At 40.8% G+C, this 13,176-nt stretch overlaps 1 protein-coding gene across 1 annotated transcript in view; it reads right to left on the reverse strand.

The window, feature by feature from the left end:
- TTC6 (tetratricopeptide repeat domain 6) overlaps positions 1 to 13,176 on the reverse strand; it is a 158,791-nt gene that overhangs the window by 7,165 nt on the left and 138,450 nt on the right. Inside the window, exons 27-28 of the mRNA XM_040410990.1 lie at positions 10,342 to 10,552; positions 4,027 to 4,179 (exon numbers count right to left, since the gene is read on the reverse strand). Of these exons, the coding sequence (XP_040266924.1) occupies positions 4,027 to 4,179; positions 10,342 to 10,552 (364 nt within the window). The remainder of the gene's footprint in view (positions 1 to 4,026; positions 4,180 to 10,341; positions 10,553 to 13,176) is intronic.

A 13,176-nucleotide genomic window follows, 5' to 3' on the forward strand; every position in this document is an offset into this window, starting at 1 on the left:
CGTCTGCGATCTCATGCATATGCCAATGCTTTGGAAACCGGTGCGCATGCAGTACAGCCCCCAATGCTTGCCAGGGCTGAAGTCATCTGTATTACGCAGCCTGGCAAACATCAGGGCTGTAATCTGCATGCGCCAATTCCCAAGGAACTGGCGCTACAAAAGTCGCAGTGTAGCCATAGCCCAAACCTTCCCTGTCTGGCTCTGTGATTTGAAGCTGGGGTCTCAGCTGAACACGATAAGGAGCAAAGCTTTTGGTGCACCAAAATGCAATGGTGGTGCACCAAGCAGCTAATCTGCATAGCACAAAATTAACAATTTCTCAGGAATGTGGGCACCAACCTGGATGGGGGAAACCGCAATCTCAGGAGTCCTGCACACATCTGACACTTCACTTGGATTATTATGGTGGTATTTGGCAACAAATTCCCTTTAAGATGTCCTGCGCAATCTGCATAATGAGCATTTCCCTAATATAGCCAGTATATTGACAGGGAAATTGTCTACAGGAGCAAAGTACAGTGTACATTCATGCCAAATCCAGCATGATGCACTGGGGTGTGCCTGGCAACCTCTGTGATACTCTAAGCTATGAAATCAGCACACCTATCTTAGGGATCAGTTTTACTGTGGTCTAACAGAATAGCAAAAAAAAATCCCCATTTAGTAAATTTGCACTCTTGCAAAATGCCGACTAAATAGAAGTTCTCATCAAGAAAATGCATGTCACAGAGTAGGAGGAGATGAGCAGATTGAAGTATAGTTTTGTAGAAAACTGTAGTCATGTAAATCTCTGCTTTTTCCAAACTTAGTAGTCCTGTGGGTGGTCCTACTAACTGATTAACAGTCAATCACTGAGCAGGGCCGCCCACATGACTCCTAAGAATAGAAAGGTTTAAATACTAGTTACACTGAATCTTTTTCCATAAAACTATGGGGGAGATTTATCAAAACTGGTGTAAAGGTAAACTGGCTTAGTTGTCTAAAACAACCAATCAGATTCCATCTTTTATCTTCCAAAGAAGTTCTGAAAAATGAAGTATGGAATCTGATTTGTTGCTATGGGCAACTAAGCCAGTTCTACTTTACACCAGTTTTGATAAATCTCCCCCTAGATCTCAGTCTGCTCAGTTCCTCCTGCTCTGTAATACACGGTCTGTTTTTGCCTCCAGGCAGACATTGCACTACAACTGTGCCATGTGAATACACCCAAACACTGCTTTTTTACTTGAGTTTGTTACTAGTAAAAGTGCAGATTGTTATTACAAATCCTTTTCATTGCCATACTAATTGCAGCTTAAAAGGGCCATACTGGACTAAAAAGTCATGTCAGATTTGTTCCAGAAACACCTGGCCACAAGTTGTGTGTTATATTGTAGCTTGGTCCCTTTTATTTCGAATGAGCTGAGCTGCAATATCTGAGTGGTATTGGTACCCATGGACTGGTGCAGCACTGTTTCTGGAAGAAAGTACCATGGACTGGTGTGGCGCTGTTTCTGGCAGATGATATCCCTGGACTGGTGTTGTGCTGTTTCTGGAAGAAAGTACCCATGGATTGGTGTGGCACTGTTTCTGGAAGAAAGTACCCATGGACTGGTGTGGCGCAAGTTTTAGAAGAAAGTAAATATGGACTGGTATGGCGCTGTTTCCAGAGGAAAGTACCCATGGACTGGTGTGGTGCTTTTTTTGGAAGAAAGTATTCAAAGACTAGTGTGGTGCTGTTTCTGGAGGAGAGTACCCATGCACTGGTTTGGTGCCGTTTGTGGAAAAAAGTACCCATTTACTGGTGTAGCACTGTTTCCAGAAGAGAGTATTCATGGACTAATGTGGCACTTCTTCTGGAAGAAAGTACCCACATTTTTCTAACCCAGTAAAACCCCTTAAACCTCTTATTTCTCCTATATATTAATATCCTGCAACAGTAAAATACCTTTTATACCACATTCATTTTACTTGAGTAAATTCTAATCAGTGAACTTGGTAAATTTACAGTATATTTCACCCTTACAGTCTGAATTAAGCAAACCTGACGAAATGTATGCAGCTTGGCCGTTTTACAGCTTAAGTGAGAGGAAAAGTAATTTCCATGCCATAATTTGTTCGGCATAAATCTTAAAGGGGGAATAGAGGATGATTATTTCATTCATGAGCCTTTTGGCTCTCCCCCAAGCAGCTCACCTTGAACAAAAATATTCTCACTTACAAATTACTTTACCAAGAGGTTATTAGGATTCATGCCCATTGCACATTCATCACACACTTCTCTCCAAGGGCAATCAAATGGAAAGGCGAGTACTCTTTCTGGGGTGCACATTAGTGGAGGAAAAGCTGGACTTAGAGGACAGTAAAATAGTTGTCTTTTTTTTTAAAGATATTGAACATTAAAGGGGTTGTTCGCAGTGTCGGTCTAGGGTTCCTTGGGCCCCCGGAAACAGCACCACTGAAGCAATCATCCTGAGAGGTCCCACCATTAATATATACACAACATTTGCATGTCCACGTGTAATTTCAGTGCAAAGAAACAGACACTAATGGTAAGTTATTGGCTCTAAACTCAGCTCCAAGTTAAATCGTTTTCTACTGGAGCTTAGGGGCCCTGTTGTATTTGGGGTACACTATTCTGTCAGAGCCTGAGCCCACCAGAGGGTCCTCTGGAACTCTGGTGGGCCAGTCCAATACTCTGTTCGAGAAGGACATCTGTCAGCAGATCTGTACCTATGACATGACTGACCTGTTACATATGCACTTGGCAGCTGAAGGCATCTGTGTTGGTCCCATGTTCATATGTGCCCGCATTGCTGAGAAAATATTATGTTTTATCATATGCAACTGAGTCTCTAGGAGCAACGGGGGCGTTGCTGTTACACCTAGAAGCTCTGGTTTCATAGGTACAAATCTGCTGACAGATGCTCTTTAACATACATAAAAACAGTAGTCTTATTACATACTAAAGTAAAGGAAGGGGTTATAAATGGGCCCTCCCACCAGTCAATGCTACGTCATACAGCTAGTATATTCCATAACATTCTGATCCTTGGGTGTCCATCATCTGCAGAACAAGGGTGGTGGTGGTGTATCCTGTTGATCCTGTTAAGACCGCTTACAATGATGGGAAAACCCTAGTAAAAACATATTGGGAGGAGATTGACTAATATAGGTATATGATATACCAAGCTAAATCCAGCCGAATTTAGCATACTTTTTTTTTTTGCTTAACAAAGGGGCATGGCTTAGTAGAAAAGGGGTGTAGCTTAGCATGAAAATGGTGTGTCTTAAGATGCACCACACTGTGCCAAATTTGGCACAAAAATTAGCACAAAATGTTGTCTCAAACTAACCCAACCAGTAGGTGTTGTGAAGTTGGACAAAGGTGTCTAATCATGCACCAAATCTGGCATCAAGCAAGAGAAAAACTACTCCTGTCCAACTTGCCTCAAGTGGAAAAATTCCTTCCTTTTGCAGAGCTTTTCAAGAGTATTGCAAATCTTCTGTGCATATGCAAAGATATGGAAACAGGGGAGGCACAAATAAGGTTATTTGTCATTCACGTGTCTAAGAAAAGCGCCAACCCCTATGTGATGTGGCCATACTGGTTGTCATCCAGCTTAAAAATAGCTATAGTTTAGGAATGGCTGTACAGAAGACAAGCTGAAGTTCTTATTATTTACTGGTGATTTTTTAATTTTTTTTGTTCTTTTTTAGAAAGCGCAATTTACATATAGCGTTACACAAAATATCATAATGTATTCACTGCTACTTGTCTTCATGCCCACAAGATGGTACTTGTCATTTTCATCTGTTCTCCTAACATCTGTCTGCTAGAGGTGACCCTTATACAGAAGAAGATAGCCTGCAAGAGCTGACAGATTTAAACTATTAGAAAACGGTTATCTAAATCACAACCGATCTCCAGATTCCCCGGTTGTCAGACTCATGTAAAATTGCTGTAGTTACTGGATAAACCTTCCATACCTGACTCATCTATATATGTTAATATACAATAAATTGTGATGTATTTTACAAGATCACCTTTAACGCAGCATTCATATCCTGCAGAGCAGCAAATGTGTCCCCAATCTGCAAATTTACAATAGCACGTCCCTCAAATCCCAGCATGCTTCTTGCATCAATATCCAGGGCCACAGTAAACTGGTTCCAAGCTCGTTGAAGAAGTCCTTGGGCCTGCAGAAGATACAGTAAAACAGCACTGATAAATACTAATATATATGTATACACAATGATTAATCATAACATTGAGTACCTTGTTACAGTGGCACCTGGGATATATTAAAGTAGCACTCCCACAATTTTTTTTATTCTCTGACCTGTTAGAAAGGTACATGATGTATTTGTGAGATATAACCTCCCTTCTGAACCTCAGCTGTGTCATGTGACCAACACTTTGCCTCTCCAACTGACATAGGATAGGAAGTCAGTTACTTCATTCCTATGAGACTGACATTGATGCTTCCATAGGAATACATAAAGAAACTAACTTCCTGTCCACACATAAGATACTGTGGTACTTTGAGAGTCAGAGTACTGTCACATGACAAAGCTGAGGATCAGAAGGGAGGTTATAACTCACAAATACAGTCACTGGTAAGATAATAATACATAATGTACGTTTCTAACAGGTCAGAGAATAAACATTTTTGTGGGAGTACTTTTTTAAAGAGTTTTTCCAGGACTTTTATGTTGATGGTCTATCTTCAGGATAGACCATCAATATCTGATCAGTGGAAGTCAGATACTCCACAGCCCCAATGATCATCTCTTTTTCAGTAACTCCACTGCCAGAACTACACGGCTCCATCCACTGTGTAACGGACAGAGCTGGGTATGTGGCGCTGCAGTAATCAGCTCTGTCTACAGAACAGCTGATGGTGGAGATGCAGGGTATCGGATAGGACCAAAGTATAGGCCTTCAATATTAAAGTACTGGAAAACCCCATTAAGCAGCAAATGAACAGTGTATAACGTGATGGAAAAATGGTTACAGCCAGCAAAGGAAGCAATATGGACAATCACAATACATTAGTAAGTGCCTTGTAACAACACATCGTACCTAATCGGTGTCATCCAAGGGGCTGAGCTCTTTGTTACATGCATAGAAGTGTGACTCTGGCTATGTGCGGCTTCTCACATATCATGTAACCTATGCCAGTCTTTTCCTTTTTCAGCATTGTTTCTATTTTGTTTTATTGATTTGTATAATAACTTCAATAATAACAGATTTGGAAAAAAAACATGCCCCAGAAGCGCTACTACATGAGACAGGAGAGGTGATAGGTTCTCTTTATATCCAATCTTCTGTTCAATATTGTAAGTCATTTCAGGATGAAAAGAAGATTGCTTTAATGCTCTTGAATAGGCTTTCTGACTGATTGTGCATTAGCAGCAGTTTAACATGGATATTCAAGAAAAAAAAATAGTTTAATATGAGGGATATTTTTTCAATAACTGAATAAACAAGTGCTGCTGGAAAATAGATTATCCTGGCGAGTGAAAGGCTTTTAAAGTCATTACAGTCAATTTATGAAACATTAATAATATTGTGTTCTATGCAGAAGGTGAGCAAATGGTCCCTATCTAAAATCATTCAGAGATTCTATGAAAAACGTATGTAGTGTAATGAAATCTCGGAAGCAAGACGTGGTCCAAATGGCGGGGAAACATAAGCCTGTTAAGGGAATAATACCCTGGAGCGTTTCAATGCCACGAGTTTGCTGCTATTCTTGACACTGAGTTTTCAAATGATACACTGGTACAGGATCAGCAGTCTTCAGCACTCCACCTGCTACGTAACTACAACTCCAAGCATGCATACTTGCTTGTGTGTTCTTCTAAGGCCTCATGCACACGACCGTTGTTGTGTTTCGTTCTGCAAAATGAGGTTCCGTTGTTCCGTGATCCGTTTCCGTGTGTCTTCCTTTATTTTTGGAGAACCACCAGACATAAAGACACACGTTTTTTAGCGGTCCCATTGACTTGAATGGGTCCGCGAACCGTTTTCCGCTGACAAGAATAGGACAGGTTATATTTTTTGAACGGACTTGAACCACGGATGCGGATGGCAAACGGTGCACTATCCGCATTTTCAACGGCTCCATAGAAATGAATGGTCCGCACCTGAAAAGCTAAAATTGGCGGAATGGACGCGGAAGCAAACAACGGTCGTGTGCATGAGGCCTAACTCTCATAGAATGGAATGAAGCATTCTGGGAATTGTGGTTCCAGAACAGCTGGAGTGTCAGCGGTTCCTGCACAGGTGCAATGACTTACTATGAATCACCTATATCTGCCTCCACTTACAGAATTATCCTCATGCAATACTTAAACATAAAAAAAAAAAAACGTGTACAACTTTGTGGGATAACCTACCATATATTTAGCATTAACATGTTGTTAAACTAGGAATTAATTAATTGTAACATTTATCTTTGTGATCTCATCAAAAATGACCAGTTATAACAATACCAGATTTTCTAACCTGAGAAGGTGAGTTGTAGGGTGAAAAGTGGGTGTAACTAAATATAACTGCAGTACCTAAATAGTACTCTCACATGTGCATTCTAGGAAATATAGTACCTGCTATAAATGTCTGAGCATAATATGATTACAGTATTTTTGGACTGTAACACACTTTTTTGCAGGAAATAATCTTGGTTAAAAGTGCCTGCGTCTTATAGTCTACAGTCAGGGTTTTCCTGCAGTGCCAGACCTCTCTGACTGCTTCCTCCTCTCGCTCCCTGCTCAACAACGGTCTGTGTGATTAGTGCGATCATCCAGCCCATGGAGAAGACTGTGATGAATAAAACTACCAGGGACATTTTAATAAGTAGAAAATATGTATTTTTTGATGTTCTGTTGTCCTATCCTGGGGAGCATCTTATGGTCAAGTGCTTCTTATAGTCCAAAAAATAAATTTACTTTCCTATAGGAGTCCATTTTCACATTTTTAGTTTGAAGGTCCGCTCTGTCACAGTTATGTGGCAGGATCAATGTGGCACTTTCTGTGACATCTGATCTGCTGATCACATGGGTTATCCTCGTGCTAGAAAACATCCTTATACTATGTTAGCCCCAGCCCCTCCGAAGCCTATTTCACAAATCACCTTCAATCTGAGGGAGAGGGAGGAGAGTTACCTATTCGAATGTCAGACTGCAATGATCCTAACATGTGACCAGGGACACAGCAGATCTCCTAACTAAAATGGACTCCTATGGTTGAGTTAAAGGGGTTGTACAAGTTAGGGTCCATTCACACGTCCGTATGTGTTTTGCGGATCCGCAAAACAGGCACACCGGCAATATGCGTTCCGCATTTCGCGGATCGCACATCGCCGGCACTCTCTTAGAAAATGCCTTTTCTTGTCCGCAATTGCGGACAAGAATAGAACATGTTCTATTTTTTTACGGAACAGAAGTGCGGATCCGCAAATGCGGATGTGGACAGCACATTCCGGCCCCATTGAAAATGAATGGGTCCACACCTGTTCCGCAAAATTGCGGGAACGGATGCGGACCCATTTTGCGGACGTGTGAATAGACCCTTAAATGAAAAGTCAGGCAACAGCTGTAAATGACCTAAAATAACAAACAATAGCAATACTTTTCTTCTCTGGCACTTCCAGCACTGCACTTTGGTCCTGCAGTGCTGACATAATCATCCTGGCTGCAGTGGTAATGTTCTGTACACACAGGTTTACTGTGCAGCCAATCACTGGTCTAAGAGGTGTACAGGGAAAGTGGACAGCTGCAGTGGTGATGTGGTGCACACGGAACATCACCACTGCAGCCAGTAAGATGCTGTCAACGGCGGAGAACCAGTGTGCAGTGCCAAAACACAGCGCTGGCACAGTGCATTGAAGTGGCAGGGAAAAGAAAAGTGGTAAGTACTGCATCTTTTGTTATTTTTGGTAATTTACAGATTTTTTTACTTGGGTAACCACTTCATTGAAATCATGCCCCAAAAAACATGAACAGATACTTTTTAGTGAGCTGACAAAGTACAGCTGTGGAATAAGCTGGCACTTAATAAATCAAGGGTACAGTAAGTAAACTGTACCTAGTCCCGACGGTAACAAATACCATATCTGGTGGGCCAGTGCTGTTAAGACATTAACAAACATTCCTGGAAAATGTGTGTGGTTTAATTATTAATAATTAGTGTATCCCTGGTGGTCTAGGGTGGTAAAGGGGTTGTGTTTCTATTAACATTGCTTGGATTCTCCTATAAATAGTGTCAATGTGTCCCTTCAAACCAGGGCTTCTCAATCTTTTTCTACTGCCAATTTTTTTACGGTTCTGTCAGTTTACTCAACTTGTCTCTTGTACAGAGTATAACCTCAAAATAAGCAAAAAAGAACGTTATCATGTTTAAACTAAAAACTGGAGAAACTATAAGAAGGCCTGTGCAGCGAATGTCTTCAAAAACTGCCTCCCCAGCTGCACTTCACCAACAACTCGGGTATGCCTTGCCAGCAAGGTCTGCCCTACAGTTTGAAAAGCACTGCGCTAGGAGGGCGATGCTGGTTCTAACTACAGCTATAGTCAGCACAGCACTAATGGGGAGCGATTTCTCCTCTAATTAAAGTTGCCATAACAGCTACAGGTAAGGGAAAAAGTGTAGTGTAAACATGTATAAACTACATGACCTTTGTGGGATAGCCTATAGTAATAAAAAAGCAAATCTAAAAAAAAAATAATGAAACACCACTTTTTACAAACCTCACCTCCTATCTTTGCAGTATCATTATCCAAAATCCAAACACCGTGTTTCAGATATATCACAATAAAAGGGGTTTTCCAAAATTCTGATATTCATGATATTTATTTATGACCAGGATCACTCCAGGCACCTCTGATCCGCTGTTTGAGGAGGCAGAGGTACTTCTGTGAGCACTGCAGCCTACTCGCAGCTTAACAGCCTTCCATTGGATAGCGGCCATGCTTGGTATCGCAGCTGAGCCCCATTCACTTAAATGGGACTGAGATACACATTATGTCATGTGACTGATGACTGTGACATCACTGGCGTAGGAAAAGTGTTGCAGCCTTTTCACATTAATGTAATATAAGTCTGCGGTGTGTTTTCCCTTGCTAGAAGAAAAGGCATAACAACCACAGGTGGTTTTTTGATGCAGAATTGGAAGTTTTTTTTTGCCGCACCAAACAGCCTGGATGTGTGCTAGCACCCTTAGGGCTCATGCACACGACCATATGTATTTTGCGGTCCGCAAAACACAGATCTGTGTGATATCAGTATTGCACCCATTTTTTGTTACGGATCCATTGTAACGATGCCTATCCTTGTCCTTAAAATGGACATGATCTTTTTTGCAGAACGGTCATGCAGACATACAGAAATGGAATGCACACGGAGTAACTTCAGTTTTTTTTTGCGGACCTATTAAAGTGAATGGTTATGCATACAGGCCGCAAAAAAACGGAACGGACACGGAAAAAAAATACATTTGTTTGCATGAGCCCTTAGGGCTAGATACTGAGTTAAAGGGGTTCTCCGGGAATTAATAAGATTAAAATAATCAAACATGACTTTATTATAAATATTATAAATATATTTTCAAATACCGTTCATTAATTAGAATGGCTCGTTTTGTCTAGGGAGCAATCAATAGGAGAAATAAAATGGCTGCCGTCCTATTAGTACACACAAAACCTGTCCTAATCACACAGGAGGACAAGTTACTTCACAACACTGAGGTAAAGAGCTGCCTCATCCTCCTCTCTGCTCTGCGCGTCAAGGATTATGATCCTGAATACAGCTGATAAGATCTTCAGCTGAATCTCTGTAGGAATGGAGTTCATGAGGAGACATGAAGTACAGAGAAAGGTGGGGATGTGGGTAATGAGCAGCAACACTTGTATGTAGTCTCCACAGCCCCACAGTCTGTCCTCTCTGTACTTCATGTCTCCTCATGAACTCCATTCCTACAGAGATTCAGCTGAAGATCATATTAACCTGAATTCAGGAACATACTGCTGAAGATCATATTAACCTGAATTCAGGAACATACTCCCTGGCGAGCAGAGAGGAGGATGAGGCAGCTCTTTAGCTCAGTGTTGTGAAGTAACTTGTCCTGCTGTGTGGTTAGGACAGGTTTTTTGAGTATTAATAGGATGACAGCCATTTTATTTCTCCTAATGATTGTTCCCTAGACAGACCGAGCCATTATAACTAATGTATGGTATTTAGGAATATATTTATAATAAAGTAATATTTAATTATTTTCATTTTCTCAATTCCTGGAGAACCCCTTTAATCAGTAGCTGCAGACTGTCCTCAAATCAGTCCAGGGAAATATAGGCAGTTCTCACCTGGAAATTATATCCCAGACAGATCCTTGCTGCAATACATGTGGGTTTCAGGTGAAGGGCCTTCACAAAGTCCATCTGAGCACGCTTAATGCCCTCTTGGTGCCCATATTCCATGAATGCATTGCCACGGCCAATGTAGCCCTCAGGAGTCAGCGGGTTTATTTCTAACACTTGGCTGAATGACCGCACGGCTTCATCATACTGCTGTAACCTGGCAAAGGGAAAGTACATAAATCATTACCCTTTAACACAGTAGAATGAAATACAATAGAAATTATCTTTTTCTAGAAGATCCTGCTGGTGAAGCCTCTGATAGTGGACCACAGAACAAAAGGAAGCTACATAGCATCCTAAAATCCTTCATATTGAGATTTCTGTTACTTAAAACTTTAGCCAATGTACATATTAAAAGGGCCATTCACATCAGTGTACTTAAGTGTGTTGTGTCACAGTTCCATGGAGGCCTTCTGTCCTGACAATCAAAGATGGCCCAAAATCACAGACACAGATGGTTCTCAGATATCAGGAGATCATTTTGACTGCATTATTGAGGAAAAAGGTGATTCATTAATGTAAGGGTTTATTTATTACCCAGCTACTTAGATTGAAAAATAGCTGCTTCTTCATCAAGTCAACCTTTCTTTAAACTGGTATTTTTATCCCTAAAAAGACAAAAGAAAACTACCCGCCAATGGATCCCATATGACAACTGGATAATTTCCCTGCATAAACTACACAGCATTAGTTATAAAATACATGTACCAGTCTGGTTAGAAAGGATCGTCAAAACCGGAGAGGGGGAGGGGTCTGCCTTTATGTAAAGTCCTGTCTAAAGCCCACAGTCCGTGAAGATATAAGTGAGGGACATGAACATGTGGAGTCACTGTGGGTAGAAATACATGGAGCTAAAAACAATAATAAATTACTAATAGGAGTTTACTATAAACCACCTAATATACCAGAGTCCGCAAAAAATCTACTACTAAACGAGATAAACGAGGCGGCAAATCATAATGAGGTGGTTATTATGGGGGACTTCAACTACCCAGATATAGACTGGGAAACTGAAACTTGTATATCTCATAAAGGAAACAGGTTCTTGGGAATAACCAAAGAAAATTACCTCTCCCAACTGGTTCAGGACCCGACTAGAGGGACGGCCATACTGGACTTAGTATTAACCAATAGGCCTGACAGAACAACAGACGTGCAGGTTGGGGGACACCTGGGAAATAGTGACCATAAAGTAACAACCTTCCAATTATCATTTAAAAGAGCGTTTCTACAGGGAGGAACAAAAATACCAAACTTCAAAAAAGCTAAATTTAGCCAACTAAGAGAGGCCATAGGCCTAACTAACTGGGACAAAGTCCTCAAAAATAAAAATACAGCCACAAAATGGGATATCTTTAAAAGCATCCTAAAATCTCATTGTGAGAGGTACATACCGTATGGGAATAAAAGGTTAAGGAACAAAAAGAAACCAATGTGGATAAATAGAACTGTAAAGAAAGCAATAAATGACAAAAAGAAAGCATATAAAACACTAAAACAGGAGGGTAGCACGGAAGCACTGAAAAACGAAGGAAAAAAATAGAACATGTAAAAAACAAATAAAAGTGGCCAAACTAGAGACCGAAAGATTAATTGCCAAAGAGAGTAAAACTAACCCTAAAATGTTCTTCAATTATATAAATGTTAAAAAGTATAAATCTGAAGGTGTCGGCCCTTTAAAGAGTAATGAGGGGGGAGTCGCAGAGAGCGACGAGAAGAAAGCAAAGCTGTTAAATATTTTTTTCTCCGATGTATTCACTGAGGAAAATAAATTGTCAGATGACATGCAGAATGTAAAAATAAATTCCTCATTAAAAGTGTCCTGTCTGACCCAGGAAGAAGTACAACAGCGACTTAAAAAGATTAAAATAGACAAATCGCCAGGACCGGATGGCATACACCCCCGTATCCTAAGGGAATTAAGTAATGTCATAGCCAGACCCTTATTTCTGATATTTGCGGACTCTATACTGACAGGGAATGTCCCACAGGATTGGCGCATGGCAAATGTGGTGCCAATATTCAAAAAGGGTCCAAAAACAGAGCCTGGAAACTATAGGCCGGTAAGTTTAACATCTGTTGTGGGTAAACTGTTTGAAGGTTTTCTGAGAGATGCTATCTTAGAGCATCTCAACGGAAATAAGCAAATAACGCCATATCAGCATGGCTTTGTGAGGGATCGGTCATGTCAAACTAATTTAATCAGTTTCTATGAGGAGGTAAGTTCTAGACTTGACAGCGGTGAATCAATGGATGTCGTGTATCTGGACTTCTCCAAAGCATTTGACACTGTACCACATAAAAGGTTAGTATATAAAATGAGAATGCTCGGACTGGGAGAAAACGTCTGTATGTGGGTAAGTAACTGGCTCAGTGATAGAAAGCAGAGGGTGGTTATTAACGGTACATACTCAGATTGGGTCACTGTCACTAGTGGGGTACCTCAGGGGTCAGTATTGGGCCCTATTCTCTTCAATATATTTATTAATGATCTTGTAGAAGGCTTGCATAGTAAAATATCAGGTGACACTAAACTGTGTAAAGTAATTAACACTGAAGAGGACAGTATACTACTACAGAGGGATCTGGATAGATTGGAGGCTTGGGCAGATAAGTGGCAGATGAGGTTTAACACTGACAAATGTAAAGTTATGCACATGGGAAGGAATAATGCAAGTCACCCGTACATACTAAATGGTAAAACACTCGGTAACACTGACATGGAAAAGGATCTAGGAATTTTAATAAACCGCAAACTAAGCTGCAAAAAACAGTGTCAGG

This window comes from Bufo bufo, chromosome 11 (genome assembly GCF_905171765.1).
Source record: "Bufo bufo chromosome 11, aBufBuf1.1, whole genome shotgun sequence".
Classification (NCBI taxonomy): domain Eukaryota; kingdom Metazoa; phylum Chordata; class Amphibia; order Anura; family Bufonidae; genus Bufo; species Bufo bufo.